We start from the raw sequence: 21,026 nt of genomic DNA on the forward strand, positions 1-21,026 counted from the left end.
CTCCCTTACGCTCAAGCACAGGTGCACCCACAGTGGAAGACTGCCAAATAGTTTTGGTTTAGGAGGAAGGGGGAGTTCAGGGAGGGCCGGCTAGGGTGTAACACTTTTTTATTATGTTGTTACTCAGATAACTGTTTTTTTCCCCCTTCTTCTACTGTGCTACCTTTACTTACACATACACACACTGACGAAATGCACACCCATGAAATCTCCTCCCCTCTTTCGACTTGATTGTCGGACTTCCTGACAAGTAGTCAGCAGAGGAAGTGAAATCAAAGAGTTCTCTACTAACTGAAAGGTCAGTGTTTTTTTTTAAATATATCTTTTTAAGTGTGTTATTATGGTTTTATGTATCGAACAAAGTGTCTAATTAGTAATAGGGTGAGATATGACCATGCTTGAGTGTTTTTGTGGCCACAAAGTGACCCCCTATTGAAGTAAACAGCACAGTATTTGATGTGTGCATGCATGTTGGTCACGTCTATTACTAATATTGCCGTAATACATTATGCAACCTTGTTAGATCTACGGGAAGGAGAGTTGAACCTCCCTTTTTTCATTTCTGAGAACATATTATAGTTATAGTAATATAAATGAATAGATCCACATTCAGTTATCATTTAAATTCTGACATTGATGTGTACAATCAAAAAACGAATTCACTTTACTCTGCGCATTATTTTGCTTCTGATTTGCTTATATGATTGTTTCTGTAAACTTTGTGTTAACAATTGGTGACGGCACTGAAAGACTTTGGTAAAATTGGCATGATTCTGGGGTCACTTCAAGGCTAGTCTGTAGAGACGAGACTGTGCAGGTACCGACCGAATTGACTCAGTGGAGTTTAACTGAGGACACAGTCCAATAAACACAACCACACCTTCTCTACACTCCTACTGTACACACACTATGATTGACTGCGAAGGCCCTTTGTCTCAGGCAAACATCACCAGAGGTGTGTTACATGCGTGTTTGCACATTCCACGACGTGATATCTGCGTGACATGTGACTATGTTTGTAAAAATATGAATGGGCTTGCGCCTAAAGAAGTGTTATTTACAGTCACTCTTCCCACAAATGAACCCAGGGTGGAAAATTAAATCAATGCACTGATTTGAGCGGAAATTTTGTGGCGATTTTGTCTCGTAGTACGTTCTTATGGCCTATAATGCAAATGTCGGGGACATGCACCTGATCTAATTTCTTAAATGGGTGGGAAAAATGTGATTTGTATGATCTTTTATGGACATCGAGTTACCCGAGTGTGTCTTAACATGCCTCCAAGAGCTATGTTTAAGCGTGCATGTGCATACGTGTCGGCCCTCCTCTGCACAGGTAGGTTGTGTGGAGTGGGGCTAGTAGGCTGACTAAACTGATGAACAGGAGATATAGGGGCGGAGGCTTGAAGGGTTTGAAGTGGGTGGGAGGCCTTGGCAATGCCTACCTACCAAAAAAAAAAAGGAAAAAAACCTTTGTGTACACTTGCATTCTACACTAAAAACATCTGACTGGAAGGTGAGGTCTTGAAATTCAGACTATTATTATTTATTATTTATTAGCATTCTATCATTTGATGGATTTCCTCAAGCGGCCTATATGCATCTATATTTCATCTACTTTATGTATTTTCAGTTGAATTCAGTTCAATTGAATTGAATATCCTATTCTCCTATGTATTTAATTAGTTTTTTAAACTATATTTAGCACAATGTATTTTTTTATCATTCAACTACAAATTAGAAAAATAAGTGTTTTTATAATGCTTTGCAAAAAGAAAGCTTTGGTGTGAATAAGCGGGTCCACCCACCTGAGAGAGATAGATTGTGAGTGTGGGATGGCCTCACTCGGTCTGCTCATGCTGCCCTCTCGCCACACGCCTTGGTCTGCCCACCCGACACCCTGCAAACACCAGGTAGCATGTTAGGATCTCCAACAGCACTTTAAATGTGTCTCATGTTCAAACAAAATCCAACAATAAAATAAATGCAACATATTTTATCGCCAAACTAGTATATACATATAGATATACAAATGTATACAAATACATATATAAATGTATACACATGAATTTGCAGTTTTTATGAGTTCTATTAATATTTTCAATAGGATCTATGGGTTTCTGACGTGTGTCTTCACTTAACACTTGTGGTTTTCCTCATCAAAGTACACAAATTAGTGAATGACAAGATCACACAACAAAAAACATCACGTCCGTGGTGGAGGTAATTAGTGGCTAACACGCGGTCAAATTTCCTTTCCCCTAAATGAAAGGGTGCTCATTTTCAATTGGTTTTGTGCAGCTCGCATTTTGTGGTTGCATAGATTCACTGTAAACCTGCTTACAAATGAAAAGTTCCTTGATGGAGGTAAATTGAACAAAGTGGTCCCAATAGGATGACAGATCTTTAATCTCAACCCAAGCTTCCAGCACAACTAAAGGCAGTATGCATGCACTTTTTATAACCATTTACCTGCATGACAGTGTGGGATGTGGGGGTCGTGCTTGGACCCAAAATAGTTGACCGATACCTCACACCTCATCCATGTGTAAGCGCGGCGCTGTGCTCTTTTGTGTGTGTATGTGACAGGCATGTGCCTGGCCTGCCCTGCAGCATGACTGCTTTTAATTAGGAGGTGCCATGGTGCCTCAGGGGTCTCCTGCTGACACACATACACACTCATATAAACACACACACACAAGCTACCTGAAGGCAGACGGAGGCAGTCCCACTACAGCAAGGTCTAGTCCTCGTTAACACACATTTGACCTTTGCAACACATACACACACGAGTACTACACTATTACAGTCAAATGGGATAACGAGAAAGATGTTCAAGGGTATCAGACTATTAATATGTGCTTGATTGGAATGTAATTTTATATAGGATGAAATAGGGCTTCTCAATTGGATTCTAAATGCAGTGCTTAGAAATATGCTGTTTTTGTGCATCAATTTTAGACAGAAGGATTTTTTTCTTGTGTAAAACAGGGGTCATGTCATGTGACCACTTGGTCCTCAAGTCATGATAATCCATCAGGTTTCTTTGCTGATTGGCTAAAGTTCATAGGAAGGGGCTCACTTCTGTGCAGGTGCCACTTAGGGCGCGAGAATAGCCAGGCTGTCTCGCGTTGTTGTTTTGGCCGCCTGGATGGTTTCTTAGCAGTTTGTGGCCAAGCCTCCATTTATATATACTGGATGCCAGCTTTAGTCGGCCGCACCAATGTCACTCAAGGGGAACGCGGGGGCTCTACCACCGAGGGGAAGTGGGCTCGTCTTCATGTGTTGTTTGGCGTGAGGCAGCTGAACCGCGCTTGTATTGCGTCGGTGAACTTGGACGCAAGGAAAAGGCTCGAGCATGTTCACACTTGACAGCGAAACTGCAACTTTAACGACAGAATTTTTTCCCCACGTCAACAATTCAAACTTTGTTTTCCATTCATTTTCAATGGCACAAAAACTTACCATTCATTTGTATTGATATTCAACTTAAACCTGCACAAAATCTACATTAGTGGACACAAAAGTACCATTCAAATTAAAAGGGGACCCTAAAATATTTTCACAAATTCAAACATGTTTGCCTGTTAGTTATTATAAAAAAAAGTGGGGAGAATTTGAACCCTTTGGAGCAATTTGACTGACAAAAAAAGTCCACTTTTGGCTCAATTCATATTAAACTCTAACCCAAAATCCCTGTTTTAGAAGTATTCAAACTACAACTCAGTCAAGTGAGTCAATCCCAGTCAAAAAGAATTGAGCAGCTTCCCCCTATGAATGGCAAAAAACAAATTCATATTTAAAAATACATTTTCTTTTTTTCCTTCTTTTTATTCATCCAATTTCTCTAAGGGAACTTTTCATCGATATTTCTAAAAGCAGCCCTCAGCAAAAAAAAAAAAAAAGTTAGGCCACCCTTTGCCCTATCAGAAAGAACAGTGAACATCTCCACAAAACAAAAAATCCAATTCATCTTATAAAAATCTCTCCCTTACTAAACAACAAGCCAAACCAAGTCTCTTAGTTTTACAACAACATTTCACCCGTCTGACATCCCTGGTAGAAAAGGCTAAATAGTTTTCACGAAACTTCTCTCTCTCTCTCCTTCTATTTTCTCCCTCCTCTCACCGCCTCCCTCCCTCCATCTCCCCAAACAACCCCTTGGAGTTCCTTTGCCCCCAGTCCCCTCGAACACGACTAAAAATTCATTTTTGTCTGACCTAAATCAGAGGGTGTCTGCGCCATGGGGCTTATTACACGGTGCACATACACTTGTGTTGTGGAGGAGGATGGGGTATTATTATCTTGCAGCTACCCACCCTGCTATAAAAACTAGCGGTGCGACATCTCCGCAGCGCAGTGCTGCTGCTCGGCCCTCCCCTTCCTTTTCTCTCTCCTCCCCGACCCTCCTTTCTCACAACCTGAGTCCGCCACTTGCCTTCACACACACACACACATACGCTTCATACACTCACTCAGAGACGCAACAACCTGCACTGCTTTGGATTCTCCTGGCTGGTTTATTTGTTGGTTTTGGTCCATTTTTTTTTGATAAATGGGAGCTCTATTGAATGAAAGCGAGGTTGATTGGCAGTCAATAAGGGGGAAATGCTGAAAGGTCACGCGAGGATCGACAGAAGTTCACACTAGTCGTCGGACTTGAGTAAAAGACGGATGAGGTAGGTGCAAAGTGCAAAAGTTTGGGGTTGTCTGTAAGTGGGAATAATAAGCATGTTAAAGAAGGGAGTTAAGTCTATGGGACTTCAGAGTTAGTTTTATCAAATTAAATTCATAGGATGTTTTTTTTTTATTTTGGAATTGATGGAGGCAGAAGTTTTTTGGGAATCAGAGTTAAATATTTACAAGGATTTAAGTGACTGTTGACTTTATTGCATCTTGTATTTCCTGTGTCTAATGACCGGTCTTGCTCTCTTTACGAGATGTTCAATTTTGACGCATGGCGATTAGCGTTACTAATTGGGAGGAGGGGAAAATGTGTTGCTAGATTTGAGCAACTTCATCCTTTTCATGCTTATCCTTGACTTTAAAAGAATTTTTGGGCTCTGTACAAAAGGCATGATGAGGAATTTTTCATTGAAATTTTGCGTATTGAGTTTGCATAGTGACTTTTTGTAATAAAATATATATATCTTAAGTGACTTTAGAAAGAAAATTAAAATGAAACCCATTGGGATCATTTAAAGACATTTAAGCAATGTAATATTACATTTGGTATACAAGTGTGGACTACTTGACCTGATATGTGATGTCCATATATTTGGATGCTCAGGTCTAACTTATATTTTAGTCGTTTAATCTCATTTTTTATGACTAAAATTTCAAATTGCTAAAATGTTAAGAAAGGAAAGTTAAATTAATACAAACTGAACTATTATGGCTCCCATTAAAACTCTATTTGATTTTTTTTTAAATTATTTTGCTCCAAATTATTTAAACTGGGAACCCTGGTTATGAAGGGTCATATTTTAGTCCCACTTTAGTACATTCCCAGTCAAAATGGATTGGACATGTAACATCCAATGGGTTTGGGCGCCTTATAAAGGCTTAAACAGCACAATAAGGCATTAACTTCAACTTTTAATTCATAGCTGTGAGTGACAGCAATTTGCTTACTATTGGACTCTCCTCTGTAAAAGGATCTCATCCACAGCAGCTCAAATACTCCAATAACAAGAATGGCCAATGAATGGAGTTCACGACAGAATTCTATGGCCTCTCGCGTCAACTTTTGCCCCGTAATGAATGCTTTCCTGCACGAACCTGACAGCATTTTGGTGGTTTTTGCCAAAACAAGCGTCTGTTTGTGACACTGGAGGATGATTTGCGGAGGCAGCTGCCCAGTGTCAAGACCTCATGGTGGTGATAAGGAGGGATGAGAGGGAAGAGAGGTGAAGGTGACACAAAGGTGTCCACCTGCAGAACCAAGAACCAACATGGCAAATACTCCCTAACAGTCACTGAAGCCTGCCTGACTAGCCATGTAGAAAAAAAATGATCAATTACATTCCAGAGGGAAACATAAGACAGAATCATAGAGAAAGATGTATATAATAATGAATAATTCCCAAAAGTATGCAAAAAAAGACGGATATTCTTACATGCCAGCACTACTTTAGACAATTAAATGCAAAAACTGTGATTGTTCACCTTACTTATAATGCATTGGCTGCACACTGTATTATACATGGTCAATGATGAGAAAGTGTCTGAGTCTCAGACAGAAAAAGACAGATATATTGCTTAGGTATATAAACTACAAAGAGTGTAGGGCTATTTTTTTTTAATTAACCTTTACCTATACTGAGCATATCGGTCTTTTTGTGTGCATTTGGACTTGGAGGGCTTACAAGGAATGATAGCTGATCCCCTTCAAAATCAATTGCTGCCACTGAGAATTCAATCTGTCCTCACAGTTTAAACAAATTGCAGTCTGATTGCTGTCAATGGCATGCAATGAGTTAAGAGTATACAGAAGAAAAGATTTAAAAATTGCAATATTCAGTTTAATTTTATTACATTTATGCATTTTTATTAAAACAATGAATTTAAAATGTTATTTGTCATTATTCATCATTAGTGATGATCTGAGAGTTATAGGGGAAAGAGAGTATTTTGATTGGCTCCATTAAACTCAAATTAAATATATATACTGTCACTATATTATGACCTGGCATCCACATTGTGGGTGATGCAGGCCATAATTACATACCACAATTGTTAACAATAGCAAAATATTAATATTGTGTCCTGCATGACCAAATGACCAAAATCTGTCAATTGACCTATACAAATTTAACCGTCAGATTATAATTTGGATGGAATATCGGAATTGGGGTCAATCGATATTTGCCCCCGCCCCTATTTAATTTTTAAAAACACAATGGTGATTCAAGAAAAGCAGTCACCATTATGGCGTTAACGTCCAAACAAGGGCGTTTGGCCTGAGAATTGTCACTGACGGCGGGCGGGCGGGGAAGCCGCGGCCACCATGCCAACCTTCCCCACCCTATGTCCATGTGGCACATCCTCTTTAGATCCTCTCCACGTTGTAATTAGGGGCCGGCCACTGCCGGGGAGGGCAGGCGTACAGTGGGAGCACATGTACAGTCATTTCAGGACTGGAGGGCGGGGGGCACTTTGGGAAGCAAACAAAATGACACAGGCTTGAGCCTCCCATTCGGGCTGGTTGGCGCTGTTTTTTTTATTGTTTGCCTAGGCGGGGGCCGCGCAAGGAGGGGCTCGTCCTGTCTGTTTGTGCAACCTGTTAGGGAGCTTTTCACAGGACCTTTTACCCACGCGTTCACATTTTAACCCTTTTATTATTTTTTTGTTGCCATTGATTACATTAGGCGTCTAATACGTTTAAGGAGGGGCGAGTAAATGTTGAAAATTGCAACATGAAAATTAAAAGTGCAATATTACAGTAAGTAACTTTAAAATGATAATAGACCATATTTTTGACACAAATTCATCAAAGTAATGGAAAAGGCTTGATAATGAAAGTATATTTAGTATATTTTCATTTTTAACCATCATTTTAAAATATTTTTGTAATTATAAATACATTTGTATATTAATAACTCACTGCATGCCACTGATCTCAATACACACCTAATTATTTAAACTAGGAAAACTGGTCATATTTGCCATTGACAGTTAGATGCACAATTAATTTTGAGTGGGAGGGCACTCCCTCCCAGTCAAAATACATTGGATGTACCATCAATACCTGCTAATGAGTGGTGCGTTTTTGTCACCACCTGTGCTTTCCTCAAACCAATTTAATTGTACATGCATAAGTGTTGACAAAGTTAACAGTTAACAGACATAAAAAATGTATCTAGTTGTCTTGTCATTGGACAGTTGCTCTTTTGTTACACTTTTTCCCACGGGGTGTTTGCACAGGCCTGAGGGCTTGTATCCGGTTGAGCTACATCCTCTACGGACCTGTTAATCACTCCATCAATGGTCTCGACATAGCAACCGTTTCCTAGCAACAAGACAATAAACTAAGAGCAAGGTGTGTAACTGTAGGTGAACTGAGGAAATCATTGACTATTCTGTTTTTTTTTTTCCTCCGGTAGGAAATCAGGGGAGTCATCCGGTTCAGGGACAAATTGTTGCCGCATTGTAAATAGAGGAAAAAGCAACTGGAATTAATTTAGGAGTAAAAGAGAGTTAGGATTAGCAGCTTTATCCTATTCGTTTCTGCAGAGTGCATTGTTGTATATACAATCCAACATAAATGCTTATTTTTGTTATATTTAGGTTCTCTTGGTAAATCTGGGTTGAAAATTTGTCAATTTTTTTCAGTATACAGCTTCACTTTGTGTTATAAGAACAAAAGTGATAGTGTGTATATATTGAAAGGATGCACCACATTAAAAATGTGTACTATGACAATGTGCATAAAAGAAAATAGTTCTGTATAAAATAAAAGGATGAAATTGGGAGCGTATTTGCTCTATGGACACGTGAGATCTTGTTGAGGCTTCAGCGCACGGACTGCGGCTTCTTTCATTTAGAGTGTTTTTAAATATGTGCTGTCAAATACTGTAATCATAAAGCCCCAAGAGTATTTTTACAAAATGGCGGTTCTTGAATGACCATGTTTGTTGTTGTTCTTGTAAAAGGACCATGTAGTTCCTCATCTATCATTTTTAAGTAACCTTTCCAACTCATTTGATGTGCTTATTGAATGTTTGAATTTTTTCTCATGGAACATTATGCTCTATAGTAACAAAGTTGGCTTTTTTTCTTAAGGTGAAAAGCAATATTAAAAAATATATGATTATATTTATACAAGAATTTTGTACCCTATTTGATTTTTTATAATAATTGAAAACTACAGGATGGACCTTTTGTAGAAATATAGAAACAAGGATGGATATTTCCAGCACTAATAAAATGAAAAATTAAGAAAAAGGTTATAATGATAAGGAAAACAGTAGCGCAAAAGTAGAGAAAATTGTTCAATCTTTTAGTTAGTAAACTTTTTTTCTCATGGTTTCCATCCAGAAAGGAGAAGATGGTCCACCACAGAGAAGAAGATCGCATCGGAATCCCTTTCCCCAACCACAGCAGCGACATCCTTTGCAGCCTCAACGAGCAGCGTCGCGACGGTCTTCTCTGCGATGTGGTCCTAATCGTCCGTGACCAGGAATACCGAAGCCACCGCTCGGTTCTGGCCGCCTGCAGTCACTACTTCAAAAAGCTTTTCACCGTGGCCAACGGCGAGGACGGTCGCCACCACCACGCCGCCGCCCCTCCACCCTCAGCATCCATCTACGAAATTGACTTTGTGGCTCCAGAATCCCTCACGGCCATACTTGAATTTGCCTACACCTCCACGTTGACGGTGACGGCGTCCAACGTGAGCGAGATCCTCAACGCGGCACAAATGTTGGAGATCCCTTGCATCATCAACGTGTGCATGGAGATCATGGACAGTGGTGGGGAAGGTGGCGGGGGGTCCGAAGGCAGGGAGGAAGAGGAAGTAGAGGAAGACGAAGAAGAGGAAGACGGGTCCAGGAATGACGATCAGGAGTTTGACGATGATGGGTCATGCGAGAGTAGGGGAGAACCTCTCGGGGTGGACGATTCGCCGCCACCGGGTACTTCTGCTCACCAGGAACGGTCTCCCCATCGAAAGCAGGTAAACCTCAGTCCAGGGTCTGGATAATATCGCCCACTGTGTTAAATGTGAAGCTAACAGTTTGTGGTTTTTCCAGGAGAGCCTAGAGAACCGTTCCCTGAAGGACTTCTCCATCGAGTCCCTCCTCCAAGATGGCCTATACCCCCGCATGTCGGCCCTAGACCGAAGAGCCAGCTTCTCCCCTCTTCTACCTGGCTTTTATCCCTCCATGTGGGCAGCTGACTTTCCATCCTTCCCCCAGCATTTCCTGGACCCCGGGCTCCATCAGCACCCTCACAGTGGCTCTTCACGGGTACCCGCCGCTTACCCGACGACACCCGACGCCCCTTTGTCCGGGCCGCTCGATTTGGCCGTGAAACGAGAGGTTATCAAAGAGGAGATGAAAGAAGAAGCCCTTCCTGGTTTGCTCCACGGAAATTTACTGAAGGATTTCGTCAGCAGGTCCGTACCATCCTCGGGCCACGCCCTGGACGTGGTCAAGGACGAGGCCGATTTCCGCTCGTACTTGAGCTTCCTGAACTCGGCCTCTCACTTGGGGGCGCTCTTCCCTCCGTGGCAGCTGGAGGAAGAGCGAAAGATGAAGCCTAAATCTTCGCAGCAATGTCCCATCTGTAACAAGATCATTCAAGGGGCCGGGAAGCTGCCGCGACACATGAGGACCCACACGGGCGAGAAACCTTACATGTGCACCATCTGTGAGGTGCGCTTCACCAGGTGAGTGAAGAGCTATACTTTCCAGTCTTTGGACTTGAAAGAAAATGTCTCAGAATAAATTAGAAGATAGAAAATTGATTCTTTTCAATCAACTGATTAGGGTGTCCTGTGGTTTGTGGCTAGCCTCACAGTCCTGAGATCGAGGCTTCAATTGGGTGAAGGTTGCATCTGGTCCTCTTCTTTGCATGGGTTTTCTCTCACATCCCAAAACTATGAGTAGAAGGGTGATTAAACAATCCATCGCTCTGCTAAAAGTACATCTTCTGTGCCATTGATTTAATTATCAAAACAAACCTAACAGATTTGACAACTGAAAGTTTGGAGGGTACCAAAGTGGGTGGTTTTAAGACAACATGTATATTCATATGAGGAAACAATGTCAAAGCGCATCAAGAACCGTAAAGGTAAGGAAGTGCTATTAAACTGAAAGACACCTGTACAATAGAGAACTCATGTCAGATAAATCAAGTCAATATAATTCTGTTCTAGTGACTTTCACACAGTCAGCACAGATAGAAAATGTTTGAGAGCCATTCTAAAAAAGCCACCTGATGCCATCTGACAGTGCATTTCACACAGTAATAAGGCAGAGAAAAACCCATAGCTTTTCTCACCATGTTTGACAGGCAGGTGAAAGGAGTTTCAGACTAAAGCCAGATATTGAAAAGTTGCCAAGGTGATCTAAAATATGAGACACTAAGAAAAAGATCAGGCTGTACCAGTCAAAAATAATTCCTCAGATGCTAGAAAATTCACAAAGCAGCGGCCATTCCTTCCACACTGCATATCCAACAGGCAAAATATTAACATTTTCTAAAATTAAGGGGTACACATCATAGGACAGGTTGCCCCTCTATCTCCAATTCTGCAATACTTAGCCTTTCCAAGTTTCTTGCCCATGTTTACCACAGTGCATTTTGTCCCACTTTGCAGACAGGACAAGCTGAAAATCCACATGAGGAAGCACACGGGTGAGCGGCCATACATCTGCTTGCACTGCAACTCCAAGTTCGTGCACAACTACGACCTGAAAAACCACTTGCGCATCCACACGGGCGTGCGACCCTACCAGTGTGAGCACTGCTACAAGAGTTTCACGCGTTCCGACCACCTGCATCGTCACCTCAAGAGGCAAAGCTGCCGAGTGTCCCGCCCACGTCGGGGCCGCAAGCCGACCACGTGGCGGTCCGCGCCCGGCGCCGGATATCTGTGCCCGCCCGACGCCGTGGCCGGGCCGGGGGTTTTGGAGGAGAACGGGTTCAAATCATTCCAAGACGGGGAGGAGAAAGACAGAGCTGAACGGCAGAGGGGGATGTTTGCCTTTGCTTTGGCCGGGGACGACATTTTGGAACGCTCGCCCTTTTACTCGCCCGCCTCGGACCCCTGGACAGTCAGACTGGAGTGTGCCCCACCCATCCCGGAGACAGCCACATAGGCATTGAGAGAACAATCAGTGAACTTCCTGACATTTTACTTTCTATTTTTATGACAAGATTAAAACCACATTAGATTCATGTTACGTTAAAATAAAAAATGTTGGAAATGTTTACACGCATGTAGGAAGAGGTTGTTGTCATTGAAAAGTATGAAAATCAGTCAAAACTGATAAGCAACACAGATAAAAAATAAAGTCATTATGGATATACCCTAAAGGGGAATAGTTTATCATATATTCACCGCCAAATCAATGTAATATTGTGTTGGCATAAGGACTTATGGGCAAAATGAGACATACAATAATGTATTCAATGATAACAACCTAACTTCTGCTGCACTAATTGTATATAGCACAACAAACTGGCAAAAAATCAAGCTTCTTTGATGCTACGTAAATGGGAAGCAGGTCGTTTTGATAATAAAATTTTCTGTGTTTCAATAAGGACTCGTCTTAAAGACACTTGACTTGAAATGGAGGTTAAAAAAACTATTTTTGTTTGGGTTTTTGTGCTATTTATGCCTATTTAAATGAATTCTTTTTGGCTACATTTTGGAAAATGTTTCATAAAGATAAGACATGTTAAACCTGGTGTGAGACCTTTATTCTACCATATTCATAACATGATCACTAAATAGAAACTATTTTGCAAGGCAATGCTTTTCTTCTGAGAAAATGAGAAAGTCGGACTGCAAAAAAATAGAAAATACTCTTACTTACCTTTTTTCTATGATAAACATTGTGTATTTAAATGAATTTGAACATCTGTTTATAATATAAGGATGTCCACCTAATATACATGCAGCTGTTTTTCCATCTAGTGGAGAAAGGCTGGAACTAATAAATAAATGAAATAAAAAGATCAAGTTTTTGTAATATGCTCAAGACATATTCATCTAACCCAACATAAATAGTGATTCAATAAATAAAATAAGATGTTAATGGAAAGCATATGAAATGCAAGGGCCTTCTTATGAGTTAAAATAACATACTGACTCATTACTGCACAGTTTGGTCCTCCCCCTTTCCACAGCATCCCAATGTAATAAGTATTTAAGCCACTATATGGCGCTAACAAGCCAAATATTGTCCTTGTGCTCTATTATGTGGCTTGTTTGAAACTTGCAAGCGGTCCAAAAATGTTATTGTTTTTTCTAGATCTTTTGTTTAGAAGATGTTTCCTGCTGGGGGCCCTTCGAGCACATTGTTCTTTTTCCACTTCCTTCAAGGATGTGCAATTGTGGAACAACATAACATGCAACCAGGCGCATACATTTTTTAAAACTAGTATTTAACAGTGCAATTAAAGAATGGAAATTTAAATAGATTTTTTCAATTATTGCCTTTATATTTGAATCTTTTCAAATGTCTCTACAAGCATTTAATGCAGTCAGATAAACACACGGGGTTGCTTAGCAACCACAAAAGCGAAAATCTACACACCCTTTCGGGCCAAGAAACGACATCAGCGAGAACGTTTGTATTGTGATCGTAAAGTATCAAGTTCTCACTGTAGGTCAAATTATTTTAAGGCTTTCAAATTTCCAACGAAATGGACAAAATATTCAAAGGTGTATATTCTTTATCCCCTGCAGAAATGGCAAATATTAAGCTGCTTTACAAGCAATTTACAAATATGAAGGAAAAAAATGATGAACAGCTGCCAGTAGACAGTGAGCAAGTCCATAAAGCCTTTTATGATCCTTTATAACTCATCTTCAGCTCCCTGCTTGTGTTTAATCACGTTACAATCATTTCCAGATCACTTACTCTGCATGGAAGTGATTTCCTGGCTAACTGACGAGCACCTTTATCGATTCTAAAGCAAACAGGAAGAGAACGGATTGTGTTTCAGTAAGTCAGCTCTAAGCCATAAAAACAACAAAAATGAATACATCGTACGGACTACTTTTTGAACTACTGAATCGCCATGGGAAACCAAATTTTTACATCTTTACAAATCAGTACAAACAGCAGAATAAACAAACTTTTTACAAGCACTAACAAAATGCTCTATATCTAATATGAAGGCAATAACACTATGAATATTAGTGCGGACATACCCCATGTAATTAATTAGCATTGTCTCAAAGACTAATTGACTGCAGTATAGATTAATTTCCCAAGCTTCAGAGACTAATGAGACTTGGCTAATTGACATGCAAAACTTTTTAAGAGTAAACTTAAATTGGACTTATACCCCCAAGTTAAAAACAAACTGCCTGTAATAAACATGCTGCTGTGAATTTCAATGAGTTTGTCACATAGTAGACGTCCAATCCATTTGAAGTAGGAGATTTGCAGCAATTTTATTCGCTGCATTAAGCGATCACGCCAGAATAAAATGGCCTTTGTTCTATGAAACAAACATGACTGACAGTAAAGTGCAATGCACAAAGTTTGACCAACGTTTTGGGCCGTAAAGAAGAGTGGCGGAGACAGCTTTACGTCGATACAACTCACACTAATGGATCTGAAGGAGAAAAGCATTGAAGCCTGCAAATAAGTACTCACTCACATACGAACGCACACTAAGCACACTCAAGCTAAAGAAAGTAAATTACTACTACAAGACAATGCGATTATTAGCTGATTACATCACATAGCATCATTATTGATGGAGTGCATTTATACTTCCAGTATATAAGGTAGACATGTTACCATAAATGTTCATTGTGACGTCTAATGAAGCACTAAAATAATTATCAATATCAGGGAGTGTTGGCCCATTAACTTTTGGGGTGATATGCTCAAAGAGATGACTTTAAATGCACAAGTAGTAATTTTCTTGAGGTTTTGCTTGACAGTAACTTTCAGCTGAAGAAGGCCATGTACCAAAAATATTTACATATCATATCACCCAAATTACATCCAGCCTATTGGAACACAACTTGTTAGAAGCATGACTTTCTCTTTTTCCAAGTCCGACAGTAACATTAAAAAAAAGTCAAACGCCCTCCTACAGAATCCAAAAAGTCCCATAACGACTTTTCCCCCCATATCATGCCATTAAAAACAACAGCCGAGACAACATAAAAAAGGGACTTTCACACACAAGATGAGCTCTCCAGCATCAAATGACAGCTAAAGTTATCATATAACTTCTCAACATACGAGGGGCTCCCACTAACTTGTTCCAAAATATGACGACCACAAAGCCACACGATGTAGGCGGGGATTGCCTGCCTGACTCACTCACTCACTCACTGGGGGACCGTTGGAGGAAAAAAAAATGTAGTGGGTGAAATTAAAGACACAGTCTCAGGGTGTAATTGCACATGCACCCCTTTATATGCCATCCATGCTCTCACTCTAATGATGGGTTAACCTAGTCTAACCTTCCCCGTCTCCCCTCTTCAAGCACTTTTGGACAAACACGTCATCCAATGTGCTTATTACACTGCACACCCGGGTTCTTATCTTCTTATTATCATGCCATGGACACTTACCACTGCTTTACTAGAATCAATTATGCATGTCTTCATTATAGAGATTACTCCATCTTTATATATATACACAGTGCAGACTTAGATTTTGGTGATTTTATATGGCATGTGAATAATTCATTTTAAAAGTATATCTTTATGCCTGTGAGGTGAGCGTAAAGCATGTTTCTGGTCTGTTGGCTTATCATGTCTCTTAAGAGTAAATATTGGTGGCAATAAATTTTTATATACAAATACTAGCTACTACTCTTGATAAAGGGAGAAAGAGGAAGCAATTTGCAAAACAATCTATTCTATCCCTATTTTTTCCTCATTTGAAATAATTGTAAGGAAATTTCAAGATGAATGGAATAGACGTCCATTGCCCTGGTTGCGACCAATGAATTAAAAGACCCCAAAAAATCATTTCTTTCCCCAACAAAGGGTTAAACAGTGTCTGCTCTGCGGTGTGGTCGCACAACTCAAATAAACTCCAACACACACATACACAATATCAAATAGTGGCTGCAGCTGAGGAGTGGAAAAGTCCAGGAATGGTTTTCCCAGCTGTGAGGTCGCAGCTCAGCGAGAGCAAAAGCGAACCGGCCTCAGCCAAGCTGCACTACTCTCCTAATGAAGGGTTGCGGCTGGTAGGGCGACATCAAATGTCTTCAGCCTTAGTTGGGAATCAAACGTGCGGGACAGTGATGGCGCGAGCCGAGACGCTCGAAATGTCCATGCAAATGACAAGGCCAAACCCTTTAGTGAGGGTGGTCTCATTGGGGGGAAAAATAGAGCCCTCCACCCATCTTTTTCTGTGGTAGTCTATGAATACACAGCACACAACCACATATTGTGGCTTCCTGCTAGAAGATGGTTTCCTTCTTAGACCGCCGTCAATGTCGATGCAGATGTACGCCCCACACGGCAATTTTTTTCCTCAGATTTTTTCCCTGACCGCGTTTGTTAATCCTGTTCCATGATGGCTCCCAGATTTCTCTCCAAAAAAATGACTCGTTCTTTCTCGTTGACTGTGGAACAATGCTATTGCCGCAAAGCAATGTTCCTCTTGGTTAAGTCATTCATAATTGGTTCCCACATTAGGAAAAAGTGAGGTTTGTTTTAAAGAACTGTGCTCAGCAGAACTACACCAAATTCAATGTTGCACTTCCATTTACGACAAAAAACATCTAGTCATGTGACTTTAATTTTAAATGCATTTGTCACAAATAGAGGTCAATTACTGTTGGGCCAATACAGCACTAAAATGTAGGTATCGGCTATTTGACAGCTATGTATGGATGCCAGTAACATTTGTATGTATCAGATTGGTGTACTGACAGACTAAATGTAGATGGAGTGCAAATAGATAGTAGTAAATGGATGAATTATCAATAAATATACAAACAGACCAATAAAGGATGGATGGTAATAACTAATGGGCACTTGGTGGACATCGAAATAATGCATGAATAATTGATGTGTTATCTGCATGGATATTTTATGTAGATAAAGTGGAATTTTTAGTTTGGACAAAAAAGGAGGAGTCATAAGGTTAAAGAATGACATCAGATGTTTATTTTTAAATTTTAAAAAAAGCATTTAAAAGGGGCTAGTGTGAGAATAAGTTACAGAAAAGAACGTCAACGTATGCAGTGGTGTCTTGAAGAAAGGAGGGAGGATAAAATAAGGAGAAGGAGGAGGGAACAGGGAAGAAGGGGTGTGACTTCTAGACTGACATCAACTCTTGAGTTTAGGGGAGGAAAAGGGCAATGATGTTGTGCACTGTGCGGAGCGAGAGGAGATCGGGAAAGTTTGTCTGTTTGCGGGAATCCAAGTAAAAGTCCAATTTAATGACATGGTTGGACTTCAGATTTGGAGCGACTGAAACCTCGCAAGTCCTCCGGGTAAGTCCATTCGACTTCTTCCACCCTGTTTTATTGGTCCTCGGTGTAAATCCAAACCTTCATAGCCTGCTGCATGCATTGAGCAATCGTAATGTGGAAAAAAAAGTGCTTGAGCGGAAGCCTGACTTGTCTTCCATCAGATCCCGGAAAGCATCCGACTTCAAAATGATCGATCCTCACATCTACCTGCACTACAACTACACGGGCAAGCTGGGCCACCGGCCCAAAGTAGACACCGGAACGGGCATCCCAGACACCAAGACCCTCTTGTTCCTGGTGGTGTGTAGCTTTATCGTATTGGAGAATTTGACAGTGTTGGTGGCTATATGGCGGAACCAGCGCTTCCACAATCGCATGTACTTCTTCATCGCCAACTTGGCATTGTGCGACATGTTGGCCGGAGTGGCCTACCTGGTCAACCTGCTCCTGTCAGGCGACAAAACCCTCCACCTTTCTCCTGTATTATGGTTTGTCCGCGAGGGCAGCATGTTTGTGGCGCTGGGCGCCTCCATCTTCAGCCTCCTGGCCATCGCTATTGAGCGCCATCTAACCATGATCAAAATGAGACCCTACGACGCTAACAAGAACTACCGTGTCTTCCTGCTTATTGGCACATGCTGGTTAATTGCGATCTCATTCGGGGCCATGCCCATCTTGGGTTGGAATTGCTTAGGCGACCTTGCCGACTGCTCCACCGTGCTGCCGCTGTATTCCAAGAAATACGTGGCCTTCTGCATCACCGTTTTCATGGCGTTGCTCTTGGCCATGTCCATACTCTACGCTCGCATCTACATCCTGGTGAAGTCCAGCAGCCGCAAGGTGAGCAAGCACAGCAACTCGGAGCACGCCATGTCGCTGCTACGCACAGTCATCATCGTGGTGGGCGTCTTCATCGCCTGTTGGACGCCCGTTTTCGTCTTGTTACTGGTGGACGTGGCGTGCCAGGAGCGTGGCCGCTGCCCCGTCCTCTACAAGGCCGACTGGTTCATCGCGTTGGCCGTGCTCAACTCGGCCATGAATCCCATCATATATACGCTGGCCAGCCGTGAGATGAGGCGGGCATTTTTGGGCTTAGTTTGCTGCCTTTGCTATTCACGTAAAGCGTCGTCGGTGCAAGGTAGTGGGAACAGGCAGTGCATGGAGGCGAGCCGGAGCAAGTCGTGGAGTAGCCAGAACAACCCCAACCTGCAAGGGGGCAGGCAGGCGGTACCTGACTTGGCGGAGGGGGATTCCGGCCTTGCAAAGGTTTCGCACGTTGCTGGGCCCAGCGCCATTGAAGAAGAGGACATTCTCCAGAATGGCGAGAACGAGTGAGAGAATAATGACGCTTGGAAAGGCGGTCCTAGCAAATAGTTGGAAAGACTTCAGTGTCCTTTTGGGAGTTGCATCCTTTCCAAATTGCAATGAAGCATTGCACCGTCTGCAATTTGAACGTTGAGAGTCCTTTGGATAATCCGGAAAAAGTTGTAGCTCACAGAGACTGATTTTCTAGGAAAGTGACTGCAGCGGAATATTAAATATAACCTGTTGTCAAAAAGTAGGTGGACATTGCAGACGAAAAGTTTGACAGGACCTCGGATCAGATTCAAGTCTTAATTTGCATTCTTGCCAAAAGGACTGCGATGTAAACGCGATAAATCAAACTGGGTACGGCCTATGACAGGGAGTTATCGAAAAGTGGGATGAGAAAAACTAACCCAAATCAGAAATGGGTGTAGTCCTATCCTGTTAATTATAAAATAAGACCAAGAGGGGCTTCAGTTTGTCATTGCAAGTCACAATTAATATTGTATTAAAATGAAAGAAAAAAGTGGACATAGGCACATCATTGGATGCAAGAAATTCAGTGTAAATGAATTTACATGGGAAAATAGCCAACTGATCAACTGTTTCAATGATTGTAGTCCTGAAGTAGAGTAATAGTGTGATTGTTTGAGACAATTGCAGCTTATTTATTACAGTTTATGCACTAATTCTGACTTTGAACATCTCAACTGCATGCTTAAATGAAAGGAGCTGCAGAGTGGAAAGCCATACTGATATACATACAGTACTTATATACATATATTGGTATACTGAATACAATATTGGTGCGAGGGTGTCACCTGCTGGCTGTTAAAGAAAGTACCTAGTCTGCTATAATGCACATTTCTGTAATATCTTTTTTGAAAATACCAGATCAACCTTATGTAAATAACTGCAAAAGCATGAAACTGCACTTTTGATGCGCATGTGATTTTCTTATCTTATATGTGATCAATAGAAAGTGTACATTACCTTATATGGTGTGCAGAGCTTGTCAAGTGTCCAATTTATGCGTCCAAATCCCCCTTAAATGTCCAGGGAACACATTGCACTGGAAATCACGTCATCTCGTTGCGATCGTGCATACTTTTCTGCAGAAGTGTAAAAAAAAAAAAAAAAGTTACTACTTCCCATTGACGGTGATGGATGTCCAAGTCATTTGAACTGGGAGATCTTGCAGAAAATGATCCCTACTCTTAGTGCGAATGCATTGGACGTTTATTCGTGATAAAATAGTCATTTAAATTACCAGCATGATGAAAACATCCACAAGATTGGAGGCCTATTATTGTGGATTGAAAGATCCAACATGGACATTATAACAATTGCATGCGTGCAAAGCTTAAGAAAACATAAAATGACATTGATTTTTAAAAATATTGAGCTGATTTTACACAGTTAAAGCATACATGCAAATGATTATACAATAACGATAGATCAAACGTACAGCGATGCTTAAAAGTTATCATTTTTGCATGTTTGTGTTTGACTTACACGTAATCTCCTTGCCTCTGCATGGCATCTCGATTCTGGTAGATTTTTGTCTGTTTCCTCTTGTCCTCATCAGTTTTCCGTTGTGTTAACCAATCAGAAACGTTCTTGCCCAGATGTCCCTTAATTTCTTATCACATTGTTTGTATATTATCAAATATATGATCAGCAAATTACTATAAACTCTATAACTGAACTAAATTGAGTGAATTATAATAATTTCAGACTATATCAAAGTTAAAATGAATTGGCACAAATTATATAGTAGTATATAAAAAATATATAGTATATATAATTATTCACAGCCATAAATATGCACTTTAACAGGGGTTTTAGTATTGATTGTTAATGTTTAAATGAGAAAAAAGCATACATATCAGCATCTAAAATAAATAAAAGAATTAAATACAAATGATATCATAATTTATAATATATTATACTACTGCAAGTTGGAGAATTTTTTTTCAGGATAAATATACTAAGGTGCAAAGCAGAGTTTCTACACATTCACGGTTTTATTGCCAACAGTCATACAGAATAATGTCAAACCCATACAACCAAAGGATTAAATCTGTAAACATCTAGACTGTCTTTTGATTTGATGTCCTTGATTCTCTTGCTTTCCCCATTTACTGCACCCTTCCAAAAATAGTGACCTCTTGTGTGATTCTAGTTCTAATGTGAAGGAGGGGAAAGCTTAACGTTTACACTCCATGTATATAATAACAATAATAATAAGAGAGGGAGTGAGGAAAGGAGGTGTCGAGCAGCAACACGCAGCAGGGCCAAAAAACACCAACTCCATAAATGGAGGACAGGCATGCTCCATATTGAACCTATTGCACTTTGAAGATAGAAGGGAGGAAAAACATCCAGTAGTTTGTACAAAGAAAAGGCACATTTTCATCAACGGAAACCCCTGCAAAAGAAAATTCCAATTGTGTTTGCCTTGAGAATCTTCTTGGAGTGGAGTCAAATGTGTTCAGATTTTTAGTCACAAGTGTCCAATCCATTTGAACAATTTGAACTTCACAACAGAAGGGTGGAAAAAAGCCACTTGATGTGATGCAATG

The 21,026-nt window shown here is 40.7% G+C and overlaps 3 protein-coding genes across 6 annotated transcripts in view; 2 read left to right on the forward strand and 1 right to left on the reverse strand.

Annotated features, from left to right (window-relative positions):
- Positions 1 to 19,492, reverse strand: part of ctif (CBP80/20-dependent translation initiation factor) — a 63,351-nt gene extending 43,859 nt beyond the window's left edge. For all 3 annotated transcript variants that reach the window (XM_077737010.1, XM_077737009.1, XM_077737008.1), the window contains exons 1-2: positions 19,435 to 19,492; positions 1,809 to 1,900 (exon numbers count right to left, since the gene is read on the reverse strand). The gene's annotated coding sequence lies outside the window, so the exon portion shown is untranslated. The remainder of the gene's footprint in view (positions 1 to 1,808; positions 1,901 to 19,434) is intronic.
- zbtb7c (zinc finger and BTB domain containing 7C) lies at positions 240 to 12,376 on the forward strand. 2 transcript variants are annotated; one of them, XM_077737014.1, is made up of 4 exons: positions 240 to 298; positions 9,040 to 9,676; positions 9,753 to 10,390; positions 11,324 to 12,376. In XM_077737014.1, exons 2-4 carry the CDS (start codon positions 9,050 to 9,052, stop codon positions 11,823 to 11,825), a joined length of 1,767 nt encoding a protein of 588 aa, XP_077593140.1. In that variant the 5' UTR covers positions 240 to 298; positions 9,040 to 9,049; the 3' UTR covers positions 11,826 to 12,376. The 2 variants fall into 2 exon arrangements, with proteins under 2 accessions (XP_077593140.1, XP_077593139.1); XM_077737013.1 differs by lacking the exon at positions 240 to 298 and adding an exon at positions 4,391 to 4,679.
- Positions 16,999 to 19,486, forward strand: s1pr3b (sphingosine-1-phosphate receptor 3b). Its single transcript, XM_077737015.1, has 2 exons — positions 16,999 to 17,157; positions 17,298 to 19,486. Exon 2 carries the CDS (start codon positions 17,323 to 17,325, stop codon positions 18,469 to 18,471), a length of 1,149 nt encoding a protein of 382 aa, XP_077593141.1. The 5' UTR covers positions 16,999 to 17,157; positions 17,298 to 17,322; the 3' UTR covers positions 18,472 to 19,486.
- Positions 19,493 to 21,026: the final 1,534 nt, after the last annotated feature.

This window comes from Stigmatopora nigra, chromosome 17, assembly GCF_051989575.1.
Source record: "Stigmatopora nigra isolate UIUO_SnigA chromosome 17, RoL_Snig_1.1, whole genome shotgun sequence".
Lineage (NCBI taxonomy): Eukaryota > Metazoa > Chordata > Actinopteri > Syngnathiformes > Syngnathidae > Stigmatopora > Stigmatopora nigra.

Excerpts from the sequence above, each read along its gene's own strand:
- zbtb7c (XM_077737013.1), top strand. Across the intron at positions 9,677-9,752 it reads GGTCTCCCCATCGAAAGCAG|GAGAGCCTAGAGAACCGTTC; the intron begins GTAAACCTCAGT and ends TGGTTTTTCCAG. Across the intron at positions 10,391-11,323 it reads TGTGAGGTGCGCTTCACCAG|ACAGGACAAGCTGAAAATCC; the intron begins GTGAGTGAAGAG and ends CCCACTTTGCAG.
- s1pr3b (XM_077737015.1), top strand. The coding sequence starts at position 17,323 with ATGATCGATCCTCACATCTACCTGCACTACAACTACACGGGCAAGCTG.